Here is a 17,082-nt window from a genome sequence, read left to right on the forward strand (position 1 = left end):
TTAAAACAGACCAGATGGTGCAGCTGCACAGGCTCCACCCTCACCCCAGGCTCTGTTCTGGTGGCTCCTAGACCCCGGCCTCACTCTTGTGGTGGGGAGCAGGAACACACTGGGTTTGAGAAACAAATTGTAGTCACGGACCCAACTCTGATTGATAACAAACTCATTCCCAACAAAGATGAAAGCTGCAGTCCACCAGGGTTATAATTATAAATAAATACACATGCGGCTAAGAGAGGCTATTAGGTGAAATCAACAGAAATAGCATCCGCCAAAAAAAAACAAAAATAAAAACAGAATATCCCATTTTGTTGTTCATTATCAATTTCCTGAAAAATAAGCCCTGGGTTTTTGGCTAAGAAGGTGGCCTAAGACCAGCCAGGCTGACCTGAGCATTCAGGGCTGGTTTCAGTGAGTGAGGCAGTGCTGTGCCTGGGCATGAATTCACTCATTTGGTGGGTGCCCTGTGCACACCTCCTCCCTCCCCTCCCATGACACCCCACTTGATTCTGAGGGGTTGATTTCCAGAGCCACCATAGAAAGTATAAGAGGCTGGGAATATCCTGCAAGGTGGCTCAGGGTTCTCAGGGATATGATCCCATCGGATGGTTTCACGAATGCTGTGGGAAGTTAAATCCATTTCAAAATAGGCAGCCAATGCTATTTTTTGAATGTTAGGTTGCTGGACTGAATCCTACCCACCCACCCAGGAGTGGGTTCTTAGCGGTCCTCAGACCGGTCCTGTGAGTTTAAATGGAGTGGGGGCTGTTAGGGTTAAAAAATAAACACCTCTTCAGTAGGCTCAGGCCTTTCCTTTTCCTCCAGTTGGGAGGAAAATTGTGCTTCCAACTTTCAGGAGCATGAGTGATAGCCAGCAGAGGGCTGTCCCTGTCAGTAGCCTCCAGGTACAGAGAAGAAACACATGCACACTGTTCTTCCTCAGGGGTGGGGGTGGGGGGGAGAGGGAACAAGCAGCAGGCTTGTTCTCATGCTCCCAACTCAGGGAGAAGGGAGAGTTTTGTTCCCATTTTGTGTTTACAATAGAATGATTTCCAAAGTAATGTGTGCTCAGGTCTCCTTTCCCCTCAGGATCCAAATGATCTCTGCCCCTTTTCCACAAGTCCCTTTGCTAACCCAAAGCCCCTTCCTCCCTTAAACAGGGGCAGGAAGGAGTACTGGATGGCCCCTGCCTCCCTCCTCTTTCTGCCTTGCCCACCCCTGGCTCACTTCAGCCCCTGAGGTCTGTGGTTCTCAAGAGCTCCAGAAAGAGGGCTCCTGCCCTCCCCAGTCCCAGCCCAAGCAAGAGGCCATGGAGCCCAGTGGGCAGTGGGGAGACAGTGTCTAGACAGGGGCCCGCATGATCTTAGTCCAGGTCAGTCCATGACCTGTGCTGGCTCGAGGGCCCACCTCCTTCCCTGTGCTGGAAGGAGCAGGCTTGAGGGATGTGGGCCCGGAGTAGGGGACTCCACTCCCACCACAAGCCTGAGGTATGGGGGAGCCTGATGGCAGGCCCAGGCTCCCCTCATGCAGGGTGGTTGCCTGTTGGGATCAAAGACAGCCTTATGCTCTGGAAATAGGAACCAGAGGAAAGCCACAGAGGTATGTCTACTTGAGAGCAGCTCTCCGAGGACAGGGTGGGGCAGTGTTCCTGATGCCTGGGCAGGGGGCTGTTCTCTGGTCTTCAGAATTCCCTGGCCAGGTGGCCTGTGCAGTCGTGCTGGGCCCCAGGAGCAGGGAGCCGGGCAAGGCCACACTGCACTTGACAGCTGGGGTCTTTTCACCTCTCTCCCAGCCTGGCATCACTCCAGGGCTTAGGTGCCCACCGCATCTGCTCCGTCAGGCCCTGTCAGTGCAGGAAGCTCTGGGGAGGCGTGCTGGGGCACCGGCTCGCTGGTTGGCATGACTTGGCTAGCAGCTGGGCCCCTGGTCATACTGGATGGAAGGTAACAACAGGTCTGGGATTTCTGTGCTTTGATTCTCCGTCCTTTGTCCCGGCATCAGGCTGGGCTCTCTCTGAAGCCCCCAGTATAGAAAGGAGGGTGATGGTGATTCCTTAGGAGTTTGCCTCGGAGGGACCATCAGCCATGGGGAGAGGATGGAAGGCCAGGAACAGGGTTCGAGAAGGAGGCTCCTGTGAAGGGGAGAAGAATATGGGTGAGGCGTTTAAGCAGGGAGGCAGGTGAGGGGCAGCCAGTCTGGCCAAACTGCTCAATCATGAGCCCCCATCAGGGTTCACCCAGGAGCTCCACAGAGCCCAACCCCTAGGGTCCTCTGTGAATCCCTTATTGAGAGGCAGGTGGGGGCAGGTCCTTCCAGTGACCAGGTGAGGAGGTAGGGGATGGGGCTCTGTACAGATGCATTTTCAGTGGCACTGTTCAAGCTGATATTTTGGTTCAAGGCACAAAACAGGCAGACTGACACCCCATGGTCTCCTGTGGGCAGGGTAGCTGCCAACATGATATAGAAGTTGAAGCTTAACTCTGAGGCCAGAGGACAGATGTGTATCCCACCGTCTGAGCTCCCACCTCTGGGATGATATTATAGAAAAGCCCATAAATTTCCTGACTTGGACAAACAGCTGGCACAATTCACTTCATTTAGCTTTTCTGAACACCCTTTCTTTACCTCTAAAATGTAGATAGATCCTGTGGCCTACTTCAATAGAAAGTTTTAAAGAATTAAATAAAAGTAGCAACACTTACATAGGACTCATTATGTACCAAAGATTGTTCTTGGTGCCCCTAACAACCCATTTTACAGGTCAATAAACTGGGGCCTAGAGAAAGAAAGTAAGGTCAAAGGGTGAAAAGTGGTAGGCCTGGAGCCTGAACTAGGCTCTGGGGTCCATGCTTTCATCAATGTGCTACACTGTTGCTATTAAGAGACACACGGAGGTGCTCGATGAGGTGGAAGCAGGAGAGTGAGGGGTGCCTGCCACAGCAGCATGGCTGAAGAGGAACCCACAGGGGAAGACAAAGCCTGGAGAAAGAGTCCACGTAGTAATGCCTTGCAATGGGACTGGTGTCATGGCCACAATAACAGCAGTAATGACAGGAGGTTGTCATCAGGCTGTGTCTAGAAGGTGAGACCTTCAAAGGAGTTGGTGGCAGAAGGACCCAGGTGTGCAGGGGAAATTGGCTCCCGTGAACTTCTAGGCGGCACAATGAGAAGGGGACTTCAGCTATGTCTCTTCCACTCTTGAAGTATTTGCCCTGCCCTCCCACAATTAAAAACCAAGAGGAAAAGCCTTGGCAGATTTGTTCCACATCCACACTTGGGGTGCCCCTGTCCAGTGTGTTGTCTACCCTTGTCACTGCCATACCTGTAGCCTGGGGCTCAGATCTCCACAGTGGGGTCAGTGAAGCCTTTTTTCCCCTCATTCACCAGCACCGGCTTCTCTGTCCGTGTGTGCCAGACCAGGATCTGTGTGTCCAGAGACACAAAACAACATGGAGCGGGTCCCCCCCTAACCTCACCTTACCCCCTCCCAGGTCCCTCCCACACTCTACAAGTACTTCTGCTGCCCCTCCGTTCTGTCCTTGTTCTTTATTTCTACCTGCCTCCTGATTCTTGCTGTTTGTACATATAAGGCATTCAAAATGTCTGTTGGAAATACAAAGTGTGCAGCTACAGAAAATAGACGAATAAGTCCCAAGATTTCCTCTTCTCATCTTCCCCTGTGTTTTTTGATGGGTCTCTCTAGAGAGGGAGACATTTCTTCAAGAGACTTCGGCTCAGCCAAGTGTATAGTCCTGGCCCTCGCTGGAGCAGTCCAAACTAGAAGCAGTGTGTATGTGTGTGTGTGTGCACACACGTGCATGCAGGCATGTGTGTGCATGCACCTTGGCATGAACACGTTCATGCATATGTGTTCACACATGTCTGGAGCCTAGCTGTTTTGAGGTTTGGGAGGGGATGCAACCCTTGGTCTTCCTTACTGACTGCCACCCTCTCCATTTCTGTGCTTGATTTTAGCATGATGGCCTGACTGGGTATAAGCTACCTTCTTGGGAGGGTGTTCTAGGAAGGCATGGCTCTAGGCTGGTCCCTTGCAGTGCAATTTTGAGGTCTTTATTTCCTTCCCTCTGACCTGTCGGGAGTGTTTGGATGGGCTGGGAAAAGCTTGCGTTATACCTGCCAGTTCTGCTGAAGGTTTACCTTGGTGCAGTTGGCTGCCTTGGGCTCCAGGTCATTGAGGGTAACAAGTTCTCGGAGGAGGCTGCTTTCCTGGTAGCCTCCCTTCACACCACGCAGCTTGAAGTAGGCCTGGCTACGCTGTAGAATGAGCCTCAGGTTGACTGCAAATCCAGCCATGTCTATTGCAAATGGTCGATGCGGGTCGAACACTGTCTTCCAGCCGACCACCTTCCCAGCCCCGTTGACCCGTGGGGCCTCGTACCGAAGGCCACCAACGAAGGCAACGGGCCACACAGACACCCTCCTGGTGCTGCGCATCTACAAGAGGGAATCCAGAGTCAGGACACATGGGACTGCTGATAGGGAGTGGTGCCTGTCCCCAGAGAAGGAGAAATCAATTAACTCTATACACATAGGCCATCTGAAGCCATACCAGGGGATCCGGCCCAGCCCCATCTCCAGATGCATCCTCCATGGTAGGCATCTACAGAGGAACCTGCCTTGCCATAAGCAAGGCCTGACGTTCACCCCAGCTAAAATGCTTCTTCTCCACAAGACTTGGAGTCTAGCTTTCTCTCCTCCTGCAAAAACCTCTGTCTTCCCAATGTAGAGTCTGAAATGACTCCTTCCCCTGCCCAAACTCCCATGACTCCCAAGTCCCAAGGATAAATTATTGCACATAAAATTATACCACTTGAGGGCATGCCTCTAAGGCCAAGACTTTGTTCTATGAGCTACATCCTCTGCTTTCTTCCCTTGAGGCAGGGGTGACTGCAGAAGTCTGCAATGAGTTTTTTCCATCCCTTCTCGGGTTGCCTGCAGTCTACACTGACACCCCAGCAGGCATTGCTCGCCCCACCCCACTGTTTCCCTTCGTGCCCATACCAAAGGGCCCCCACACCAGAGGCCCCTCACCGGCATCCTCCCACCCCTTCCCAGCCTTCTGCCCCGTCCCACACCTCCTCAAAGAGCTCCAGACTGTAGGTGTTGTCGTCGTCAGCGAAGTACACCACACCCGGTTGGCTGGTGTTGCGCGGGAAGGTCTCCCGCAGCCAGCGCAGGGCCAGGTTGCGCTGCATTGTGCCCCGCGGGATGCGCGGGTCACGGGCGTCGCCGCGCAGCTTGTAGTTACGGGGCGTCTCCACGTGCAGATGCGTGTAGTTGAGGCCGGTGTCGCGCAGCAGGCGCGCGGTCAGCGGCGTCCGGCGCGGCGCATCCTCCACCACCAGCCAGTGCAGGTTGGGCACGTGCAGCAGCGTGTTGGCCAAGCGTGTCAGCTCGGCCTTCTGCACCGGGCGGCTGTAGGTGGGCGTCACCACGTGGATGGTGGGCAGCGTGTCGGACCATGGCGGGGGCCGCGTGTACACATACTCGGTGCGCACCACCTCCACGATGTCGCGGTCGGACATGCAGTATTCCCTGGGGTCGGCGCCCTGAGGCACGTCGCGCCGGGGGTCACTACCGTCATCTGTAGGGTTGGGAGACACACGGTGTGTGGCTGGGCTGTGCAGGCCTGGCTCTGGCCTCAGGTACGGGCAGGATGTCACCCACCCTGCTAAGACACACCTCCCCACTGCTCCTTCTGCAGGAATGCCATCGGAAACCTGCCTGGGCTCTAGCTTTTACAGGTAACCGAGAAAGCTGCATCCCTGGAATTCTCTCAGGCATTTTCCCAGTTCTGACTCCCGAAATGACACAGAAATAACCTCTTCCTCCTTCTCATATTTGACAGCTCTGTGGCTATTTGAGTGTGGCTGGCCAAATTCCAAGACTGCTTTCTCACTTCCTAAATGTGTTGGGTTTTATATGACAAAGTGTCCTGACGCTTCCCACCCTAGTGCTCTCCCTATCTGGCCAGAGCTTACTGCACTTGCCGCCCCCGCCCCCACCTCCTTGGGATTGCATAGCAGGGCAGCACTGCCACCCGCAGTGGTGTAAATGCCACAATGCCCCAGTGTTAGTGCTTTCCTAGCTGCAGCACACTGTGGATCTCACAAAGTGTGAGGTTAGCTCAGCCCAATTTTTCACAAACCCTCTACTCAAGTGGGGCCTCTCTCTCCCTTCCTGTTTATGAATCTTGGTGCAGAATTTCATGCTTAACTACCACGTTTTCTTCCAGGGTTATGACTATAGTTGCCAAGATAATTTTGAATCCCAAACCTGTTGTTTGTGCTTTTAGATGTTCTTAAATTTTGACCTACACAAAAAGACAGAGTGGACACTTGCTTTAGCTTTTCTGCTGCTTGATGTCAAACTCCTGATCTGCACTTTCTAGACACTCATTCAAACATCTGGGAGACTAACCGTACCACTGACCCTAACTGTGCTAGCATCCAGCTAGTGTTTATACATATCTCCCCAAGGACACCATCAGGGGCAGTGAAATTTTGAAGAGGTCTGGCCTCTGGTAAAACACTCACAGGCATGGGGAACCCATTCCTTCCTGAAGGCAACCTGTTTCGGTTGGGGCAGCTCTTATTACCAAGCTTTTTCTTACATCCTGGACATTTTTCTCATTAGTAAGGCTAGCAGTCCTGTCAAGAGGACAAATCAGGGTCATTGGTATTGATTTTACTGAGCGCCTGCTCTCCAAGTCTTTCTGTGTGAAAAACTGTGTGGCCCTCACTGCTCTTACACGATCTCAGCAGGAGGTGGCAATGGTCAGAGGACATACCTAGGAATCCAAACACTGGGCTCATACCCTGTCCAGTTCTGGCACTAACTATGCCCTTGAGCAGGTTACTTCTCATGCCTCAATTTTAGCAACTACAATATGGAGCTAATAATAGCATCTATTTTATTGAGTTACTATGTGGATTAATGAGTCAATATATGTAAAGGACTCAGAACACTGCCAGGCAGTTGTTATCATTTCCTCGTGTTTAAAAGGAGAACAGTTGCCAGCCCTACTTCTGCATAGCTTCCTGTACCTACAGAAAGGATGCAATAAGCATTTTCGTGATTGGGTTGAAGTATGGTTCCAGGGAGGATGCTGGGAATCAGCCATTCTGTCACCTCCCCTACTTCCCATCACTGACATTAGCACATGGAGTGTGTGCAGTTCATGTATTAGATCTGACACTGGGCTCCGGGAGGAGGTACAGATGCACCCAGAAGATGACCAGCTCCAGGCTCTTAGGGAGTTCACACAGGCCAAGGGCCAAGACATTCAGTGGGGAATACCATGCCCCCTGGTGTGTGAATGCAGGTGTAGAAGACTAGCTCAGCCTCTGTTGATCAAAGGTGACTTTTTGGAGGGGTTTTAGGTCAAACTTGGAAAACAGACCAAGGTGGAGGAAAGAGAGATAGGTGATGGGGATTCTGACCAAAATTGATATAAGGGTTAATTCATCCTGCAGTGAAGTTTTGGAAACTGAATACTGGGAAGGAAGATTTAGAGCCATTTTCCCCATCTTTCTTCCATTCAAATCACCCCAAATAGACTGGTCTTGGCCCTGGGAAAGTTCTCCATGCATTCTGACTGGGCCACAGTGCTGGCTTCAGGGCTTCTGCAACCTTTGAGTCACAAAGGCCTCCTGGTGCCCCTGACATTATTTCATTGCAGCTTTCTTTAAGCCCATCTTGACATATTCTGAGGACACAGAAAGCCAGCTCCCTATCCTCAGGCAGCAGCATCAGTGCTTAGCGAAACATTCTGACACCTCTGACTCTAGAGCTTTGCCAAGAATGGAATTTACATGATATTATGTCACTTGGTGTATTGTAGCTTTAAACCTTCTGGAATGATGTAGTTGTAGGATAACAATTCCAAATGATGAGCATTAAAGAGAGATGTTGGAGGATAAATGTCAGGAGAGGCTCTAAGTGCCTAGCATGGGGCAGTGGGAATTCTGCAATCTCCAGCCTGGAAAATATTCCTCATGGAAGCTTCAAGAACTGCTGGGGCTGAGCAGGCCCCACTGTGTAACTGTGAAACAGCCTGGCTTCAGACTATGATTCTTGGCTACTGCCTGCATCCAAATCACTCAGGGTTATGAGCCATACATGGATTTATAGGCCCTAACACAGAGCCATACTCTCTTTCTCTGGGATGGGCCTGGGTACTTGTGTATGTTATCAAGTCCCCCATGTAATATGATGTGCATTTCAATAGGAGAATTGCTGCCCTACAGTATTGAGTCTGTACATGCATGGGGTGGGTGGGAAAGAAGAGCATGAGATGAAAGACTGAGGAATGAGGAGGCAGGCCAGATATGGGGCAGATAGAAGGGAGAAGAGTAAAGGGAGCCCATTGTGAGAAGGAAAGGCAACCTGGTGGGAGGGAAAGCCTTGGACTCAGAGCCAGGAGAAACTGGTTCTAGTCTGTTAATCCACGAGTGCTTTGTGGGATTTTTTCTCTTTCCAGGTCTATTTTCACTAGGTAGGATCAGGGTTGCCCAAGCAGGAAAAGAGAAGCAAATAATATGATCTCCCTGAATGGTTTTAAAACACAGGCCAGAAACCCTGTCCATCCATCCCTCCCCATTCACAGCTGAAAGCAACCAGTCCTTACATGTCCTGAGACTGGATGCAGCGTTGTGCAGGTGTGCCTTTGTGTGTTTCTCTGCATGTGTGTCTCTGTGCACGTGTATGTGCATCTGTGCATGCATGCGTGTGTTGGCACTCATCAGATTCTGAAAGGGACCAAGACCCCCCAAAAGGTAAGGTCATTGGCCTTGATCATCCTATGACTCTTCCCAACTGCCTAGTAAATGAAAATATGAACTCCATCAGCGTCAGCTGTGGTCATTCTTATTACAGAAGCCTGGCTGGGGCCAGGGCAAGAGGTTGAGGGGCTCACCCTTGTGTGCAGTGAGCAGAGGCGCGATGGTGCTCTGGTGCCACACGGTGACAAGCAGTGTCCAGGGCAGTACGATGAGGACGATCGCAAGGATGTCCCGTCTTTTCGGCATCTCCAAGGCTGGCTGGGCCCACAGCTCCTCGTTACCTGAGTGGCGGCAAGGTCAGGAGAAGGGTGGCCCCAGGGGTGACAGCAGCAGACAGTGGCAAGCACAGGGGAGAAAAGAACAGGAATGGGCTGCTCAGGCCAGGCACAGGGAGAGCAGAGAAGCCGAATGTTGGCTAGCAGGTCTTACCAGCGCTCACAACCCACCCATTGTGGAAGCAGGTTTGCAGAGTCCAGCCAGACCGGAGACTGCAAAGGGGTGGCTGTCCAGGGGCACAATCAGGAACCCTGTGAAGTGGACACCTGCAAGAGAGAGCAGAACAGGATGGCCAGAGACCTGGGGGTGGGGGGAGAGATGCCCAGAAGGGCAGGGCCTGGCTGCAGGGCTCACAGCATTGGCGTTTTCATAGTGGAGCCTGCACTGCCTTCTCCCTGAGGACTGCTTCAGCCAGCCTCTGTCCCCCACAGGCATGGGGACAAGGTGCTGCCCAGTTACATGAGTCAGCAGGGCACAGAGGTTAAGGGCACGGCTTTCAGACACACAAGTCTTGGTTTAAACCCCAACTCTGCCACCAACAAGCCATATGCCCTTTACCAAGTTATGGCAACTGTTTCTGCCTCTATTTTCTCATCTATGAAATAGGGTACTATCACTACCTATGTCACAAGGCTCAGAGTTAAATGTTAACCTCACAAAAGCCACAGAATGGTGCCTGGTGTATATATATGTACTGAGTGCTCAAGATGCATTGGCTACTCTGGTGTCCACGTTTGTGTCCAGATGGTTTCTTCATAGCCTAGATAAAGGGGTAGGCGTTGGGGTGAGGGCCAACAGGAGATGTTTTGGGGACAGGCCCTGGGAGTACATGCAGCAAGTGCCTTCTCTTTGTCGATGTCAATAGGAAATTCTCATGAATTCTGCATAGCTTGGGTATCAGCAAGGTGAAGAGATGGTCCCTGTGGGGGCTGCCATACCCTGAGGAGGCGGAACTCAAAATAGCAGCAACAGGAGCCCTGGGAGAGACACCCCTTCGGTGAGTAGGGTGAGCCTGCTTGAATTTCTTCTCAGTTCTGCAGAGGGTCCGTCAGCAGCATCCTTCTCTGGGGCTTGTTGTCTTGTGTGACAAAGAGAGCACACACAGAGCCCTCACAACCACCATGGAAACTGTCAGATCCTATTCTCTGCCTTCCTTGTCCCTTCTCTGCTGAACCCTGTGTAAGATGCAGATGGGATCTGCAAAGGGGGTGGGGAAATGTCAGTCCTGGCAAGTCCAAGGCTGGTCCTGGCATGCTCACCACTTCTAGTGTCCAGCACTGTGCAGTGACATCCCTTAGAGAGGCCAGCTGCCCAATCCAGCCCCAGGTAGCACATGCTTTCCATCTCTGGCAGCATCAGGAGCCATGGCTAAGGAGAATTTTGCCCCCCACCTCCCAATCCCAGATTTGGAAACAGTGTGTTTCTCTGTCCTTGTCTAGTTCTCTCTCCAAATAGTTTTGTCACCTTGTGGAGGAACCAGTTATGTCTTCCAGTAAAGAGCACTGTGGTTTCCAGGGTCAGTCAGCATGTTGCAGCCAACCACTTACCACCAGGGGCCTGCTCTGCCTCCACTGTCTCCTCGTAGGCAGGAGGTAAACAGGCTACCCCAACTTCTCAGGGAAATGGAAGATCCACTGAGGTTAAATGTTACTGGCAGGGACAAATGATGTGGACACAGACCAGGGAGAATAATTCTGGGGTATGTGCTGTGTCTCCTACAAACTCCTCTTCCATGGCCCCTCCAGGTGACAGAGCCCAGTGTCCACCCCAGGAGGCCTGTCTGGATCTCATGTACTAAGTATGATGAAATGGAGTGACCTCATGCCACCCTCAGCCCCAACCCAATTTCCCTACTCCAAGGTCACTGACTAGGCTGCAAAGGGCTGAGTCAGGGGCTTGGTTTGGCTGGGCCATCTTAGGCCACATTTCATGGAAGACAAGGGAGCTTCTAAGAGGTCTAGCTGGGAGATTTCCTTTGGGTTCTTAGTGACTCAAAAAGGAGTTTTTCCAAATGTCCTTCATCTTGGGGAGGGTCCTAATTCCAGGATGGAGAAAGTAACAGAGAGGCAAGCTCCATGCCAATTTGTTGTGTGCATATCCAGCCTGCTCATGTTGCAGGTGCCTGCATCTGTACCTTTTTTTTTAATGGGCAGCCTCTTTATCCCAAGTCTCTTTCCTCTTGTACCTGCTCAACCTCCTGCTTGATTGCTTGGGCTGTCATTAGTAATAACAAGCTGTTATGTAGCACTTGGTGGTGTCCAGAAATGACACTCAATACTTCATGTTCGATCCTCATGGTCCGCTGGCCATAGGTGCTGTTGTAACCCCATTTCACAAGGAAATCATTGATGCCCAGTGAGGATCAGTGACTTGTCTGAAGTTGCAATCAATAAGGTCATGATTGACCCAGACATAAGTCCAGGCCCTTTGGCTCTATGCTGTTGGCAGGAGTGTGGGAAGAGAGGTTCCAGGCTCAAGAGCCTAGAATCCAGCTCAGGTGCAGGGTAACCACAGGTCCACACACAGGCCCTGGCCAAGAACTGCTTCACAGCCACACTCCTCCATGAAAGTTGTCTGCTCTGTGGGGTCCCAGAAGCTCCCTGGAGGTGGGAGCAGGCAGCAGGTTTGGGGTGAGGAAGGATGCAGTCAAGTGTACATGAGGGCTCTGGAGAGACCGTTCTGATCCCATCCAGTCTTTTTGGTCAAAACATCTATGAAAGGAAAGGAAGGATGGGATGAGGGAGAAAAGCTCTAAAAATAAACTTAGCAATAAACCCAGTTGTGCATTAATTACTCTGGAAGCCATTATGGCTTGAAAACCCCATAACTTTAATGGAGGCTATTATAAGCATAGTAGCAAAATCGTGGAGCTAATTACCAGGCAGTTGTTAAGCAGCACAGAGAGAGCCCCCAGCCTTAGAGAAAGCCAGCTAGCCAGCAGGGGGCAGGTTTATGGGAAATGGGGCTGGGGGCAGGGGAGGCAGCTGGGGGCTGCACTTACCCCTATTGCAGATCTGTAGACAGGACTGCAAGGGTGGCCTCCTCACCACAGCCTGCTGCTTCTGCCTGTGCCTTGGTGGAAAGGCAGTAGCTAGACTGTGGTCACAGGTTCAGACCCCAGAATTGCTCTGGGCCCTTGCTGGCTAGGGCAGAAGAATCAACATGAAGATGGAGCAGGGGCTTGGCCACACCCCAGAGGCCAGCAGAGAGGAGGTGGCAAGAGCAGGGAGAATGGGATGTTTGAGGAAGTGTTGGGTGGAGGCTGCGAGGGGTGGCTGACAGGAAACTGCAGGGACCTGGTGGGGCTATGATTCCCCACCTGATACTTGTCACTCATATCTGTGAGCAACCTCAATTGTCATTTGTCCCCCAGTAAGTGCAGATATGTGGAGGCCCTTCCACCCTCAGAAGCCTTCACTGGACACAAAGGCTGTGATGTGGGTGGAGAATATAAGGTCGAGTGGGGGATGGTCATTTGGCGACAAAAGCAGAGCACTTGGAGGCAGTGGTAGGGAGACGGGGCAGCAATGGCCTGGACAGTGCTCTGGGTAGTGGACAGTGTCCCCCTTCACTGGGGGACTGGGTTCCATTGCTTGCCCTCCTTGGCCTCCACCTTCATCTTAAAATACAGAGGCTGGATTGGGAGAGTTCTAATGAATTTTTAGTTTTGCCATTTTAGCAATGTGAGGTTGAAACAGGCCTCCATGAAGATGAAGAAGTGTTCTATATGAGAACAGTGGGGGTCATGTAGGCATTCAAGGCTGGAAGTCAACCTAGCAACTTTTCATGGAACATAGTCATGATTTAAGGACCAATTAGCTATGATGATTGGCCATGTCTGGAAAGACATAGGAAATTTCTATGGGTTTTAGGGTGTCATAGGCTGTGTGTGAGAACTAGGTTCCCTGGGTATGGGAACTCAGATGGAACTTCCCAAGACTGGGGGCAGAGCCAGTCAGGCTGGACAGGAGATGCTGGGCCTGGGGTGGCAGAGCTAGATCCATGTTGGCTTCAAGCCTGGATGATTCTAAATGCAAGGAAAGTTTCTTTCTGAGCCTACAGGTGTTCAGATGAAAACCTCATCAATGCCCCTAGTTGCTGAAGAGGAGGCTTATTTAATCAGATTCAACAAATATTAACTCAGCATCTGTAGTAGGCAAATACTGTGTTAGGTTCTATGGGCAATGCAGCAGCATGGGGGAGGGAGGCAAGGGTTTCCTTCCAGCATCTCGCAGCCCAGAGGGAAGGAGGAACTTTACACAGGTGTCTGTGAGGCTCCCACAACATCACTCAGGGTGATGTGTGATGAGTTCTAATGTTGCAGTGTGTGTGTGTGTGTGTGTGTGTGTGTGATGGAGACTAGTCACAAACAAACTCAGAAACCATCCAAGACTGACATCATTTGTCGTTGGTCAAAGGAATCCATTAAAGTGAAGAGTCCTTCAAAATGCACACATAGAATACACATTTCAACTTAAGCAACTTTTAAATAGCTAAGAGCTCAATAAATGATGTTTTCCCATTACTACACAATAATGTGGTCATTTTTCACAAACCCAAACCACCCAGCACTGGGTAGCTTGCAGCACTTCTGCTTTTTTGACACAGGGCCGAGGCACTTTCTTGGGCCAAGGGACAGTTGAGGTGAGTCCCATGTTGCCTTTCTGACGTCATCTACACCATAGTGCCCTGCCTATGACCTCCAGTGTGGGTTTCTTTGAAGTAGTCTGAGACCTGAAGGACACTTGGTGAACAATTCAAGTGCAGTATGCTTTAAAGTTTTTATGACTTTTCCAACCAATCCTCACCTAATTTTGAGAATTTTTCCCTAGATGCATCTTATGGAGTCCTTTGAGGGCATTCAACTTAAGTTTTCATAGAAACAGCATATTTATTTCTTTCCAGTTCATGTTTCATGGTTTGTATAATATCCCACAATGGTGACAGCAAGCATGCCCATTGTAAACTGTTCGGGAACAAACACTATGGACTCTCAGCAAGTATGCGGCTTGGCTAGTATAAGCACAGGGAGGGGGGACACCAGAGGGGAGGTCCAGCATTATGCTTGCACACGCATCTGTTAGTGTGCTTTACAAATGGAATGGAGAGCATCAGTAGTATGCTAAGCCAATTGAGGAAAGTCTTGGTTAGGAGAGCTTCTGCTGTATGTGTGAAGCCATCCTCTGTCATCTGGAAGCCTGAGTCCCCCTGGGGCTGACGAGACAGATGCTGAAGCCTCCCCATGCAGAAGCATAACCAGCTCCACTGGTTGGGGGCCCAGAAGGAGGTTGGGGTAGTCAGAGGGGGATGGGGAAGCTAGGATGGCTAGGGAAGGCACCAGACCTTTGAGCATGGGAGCAGGGATGTGGTAATAGGAGGCAGAAAGTGGGGAAGTTTTAAAAGAAGATAGTGGGAAGGATGCTGGTCAAGGCTCCAGCTTTACCCTCTAGCCCCAGACAGTGCCTCTCTCAGAGGGGCACAGACTTTGTCCCAAAGACCTGCAAGAGCCCCTAATGGGATCAAGGGATTAGTATTGATTCTGCTGCCGTTGCTCAGGAAAAGCCCAACGCCAGAGCTAATCATTGCCTGGGCCAGTCAATCCATACTTCATTAACCCGGCCTCAGTCTTCTGCCACCCCTGGCCACCCCCATGTTCCATCCCCAAACCTGGCCCTGGCTTCCAGCCACCAGCTCCTGCTGGGGAACAGGACACAGGCACTGGCCTCTCTCCACCCACCATCCCCCAGAACGCTCATGGTGGAGGTATCCAAGTAGCGTCTTTGCCCAGGCCTCCTGATCCTTTTCCTCCTCCCTTTCCCCCATGACTTGGAGGGAGGGATGGGAGTTCCACCACTCATTCCACTCAGAAGAAGTGAAGGTACTGTGGGACACCTGGTTGGAACTGCAAGCCTTCCCAGTAACAGCCCTATGCTGGGCCAACAGGATTCATTTTCCTTTGATCTTCACAACAGCCCTATGAAGCAGGCAGGAAAACTCACTTTACATATGAGGAAACCAAGGCTGTGTGATTGGCCAAAGGTCGCCGCCAAAGTCAGTCTCTGGCAGAGTTCATGCTCAAGCCTTTGGACTCTCAATCAGTGTGCCCCACATGCCCATGCTGCCTCCCTTCCTGCAGGCCTGGTGCTGCCTCCTGGCTTACCCATCTGGCACTTCTGCCCCAGGGACAGAGCTTCCTGAGCTTGTGGGGGCCCAGTCCTGGCCTGCCCTCCTCGTGGTCAGGTTGAGTGTCCCAGGAAGGGGCTCCCTTACCCTGCTTTCATGGTGTGATGCTGAGGAGAGGAAGACCCAGGCTCTGGGGAGGTCTGTGTCCTGCCTCAGGGCCTGGCCACTGCTGGCTCTCACTCCTGGATACTTCTGATAGGAAGAGTGGCAGAGATTCCAGATCTTGCACCATCTTGTTCCTTTCTAGCTGGGAAAACCAAGCCAAGGGCTTGGGCAGAGGAAGTATTAGCTCAGTTCAGGCTTGGCATAAAGCACACTTTTATGCTTTGGTTTTCTTCCAGCCCAACAGTGTCAGAAAATGCAACTCATGGTTTGTTTGTTTTAGGTAGCTCCTTTGTTTCTTTTTTTGTTTTTTTCTGAAACAGCCTTTCAACTCAATTTGGATTATGAATCAGTAAGAAATGAAAATTGGGGTTTGGTTTTCTGTGGTATTCTGCAAGGTAAAGTCCATTCTGGTTCACTGCAGGAATTTAAACAGAACAAGAGATTGGCCCCAGCTGGTTTCATTGAAGTTCCCTGAATCATGTAGCTTGTGGGCTTCAGTCAGAGAGGCATCCACTCATCCCAGAGCCTCCAGGCAGGAGGCTCTTAGAGAAAAAATCAAATGCTTCATTTTGTGGGGACATTAGTTGCTACTGTCAGTTGGTGCTGGCCTAGGCTGGGGCCCAAGCACACAGATGACCCCAGCTTGGTCCTTCAAGAGTGGGGACAGCAGGGAGGGCGCAGTGGCCAGGGAGACAGCTAGTTGGAGGACATATGCCTGACGGAGGGTTGTGGAGAGTTGGGTAGTGGCCGGCAAGGCCCATGGGCACCCCCCTGAAGAGCTAGCATGTGGCAAGTTGTGAGGGCTGACTGTAGGGGGCTGGTGGGCAAGGCATTCCGCAGGTGTGTGCTAATCACTGGCAGGACAATGGAGTGTACAAGTCAGGCAAACTGCTGCACATGGCCACAGAGCCCTGCAGTAAGGATCACACTTTGGAGTGTGGGACTTTGGGGAGCAGTCCGAAGAGCCCTGTGGCCCAGCTTCCAGCATAGCATTCTGCATTTGGCTGGGGCCTTGGGGCCCAGGGAGGGCTCTGGGCCTGCAAAGTGCCACCACCCTCACCTCCTTTACCTTCCCTTCCATGTCATCTTTCCATCCTCGCCCCAGGCCTGTTCTGGCAGCCATGCCAGCATTTTGAAGGGAAGGTCAACTGCTGCCTAGCAAGTCTTCATACACTTAGCTGCTTAAAATGACACACGTCTACTCTCTTCAGTTTCTGTGGCTCAGGAGCGCAGACATGGCTCAGGGGCTCACAAGGTTGCAGTGTACTGTCTGGGCTGCACTCTCCTTGGGGGGCTCACTGGGGAGGAACCTGCTTCTAGGCTCAAGCTATTGGCAGAGTCCTCTGCCTTTCGGGCATAGGACTCAGGGCCACTCTCCCTGCTGGCTGTTGTCTGGGACTGCCCTCAATGCCTAGAGGCTGCCCGAAGTTCCTTGCCATATAGGTTTCTCCAATATAAATACTTACTCCATCAGGCCAGCAAGGGAGGGGGGTGGGATCTAGAGCAAGTCTGCCAATGGGACAGAGTCCTACATAACAAAATATGGGAGTGACATCCCATCACTTCTGCTACATCCTACTGGTTAGAGGGTGGTCACAGGTGCCATCCACACCAAAGGGGAAGAAATTACACAAAGGACAAACAGCAGCAGTCAGGAGATGTGGTGGAGGGAGGACACCTTAGAGTCTGTCCACCAAAACAAGGAGGCCTGGTC

General features: G+C 51.5%; 1 protein-coding gene across 1 annotated transcript; it reads right to left on the reverse strand.

The window, feature by feature from the left end:
* Window positions 1–3,336: 3,336 nt before the first annotated feature.
* On the reverse strand, window positions 3,337–9,080 carry B3GAT1 (beta-1,3-glucuronyltransferase 1). Its single transcript, XM_047072380.1, has 4 exons — window positions 8,939–9,080; window positions 5,097–5,605; window positions 4,159–4,455; window positions 3,337–3,423 (listed from the first exon to the last, which is right to left on the reverse strand). Exons 1-4 carry the CDS (start codon window positions 9,048–9,050, stop codon window positions 3,337–3,339), a joined length of 1,005 nt encoding a protein of 334 aa, XP_046928336.1. The 5' UTR covers window positions 9,051–9,080.
* Between the last annotated feature and the right edge of the window lie 8,002 nt (window positions 9,081–17,082).

Source organism: Lynx rufus, unplaced genomic scaffold, assembly GCF_022079265.1.
Source record: "Lynx rufus isolate CCGP_SWC_20201006 ecotype Redwood Valley unplaced genomic scaffold, mLynRuf1.p SCAF_9, whole genome shotgun sequence".
Taxonomy (NCBI): Eukaryota; Metazoa; Chordata; class Mammalia; order Carnivora; family Felidae; genus Lynx; species Lynx rufus.

Bases quoted from the DNA above. Each gene is read 5' to 3' on its own strand.
- B3GAT1 (XM_047072380.1), bottom strand. From the start codon at position 9,050: ATGCCGAAAAGACGGGACATCCTTGCGATCGTCCTCATCGTACTGCCC. The intron at 5,606-8,938 runs GTGAGCCCCTCA...CCAACCCTACAG, and splicing joins TCTGCTCACTGCACACAAGG to ATGACGGTAGTGACCCCCGG. The intron at 3,424-4,158 runs GTAAACCTTCAG...CTGGACACACAG, and splicing joins AGGCAGCCAACTGCACCAAG to ATCCTGGTCTGGCACACACG.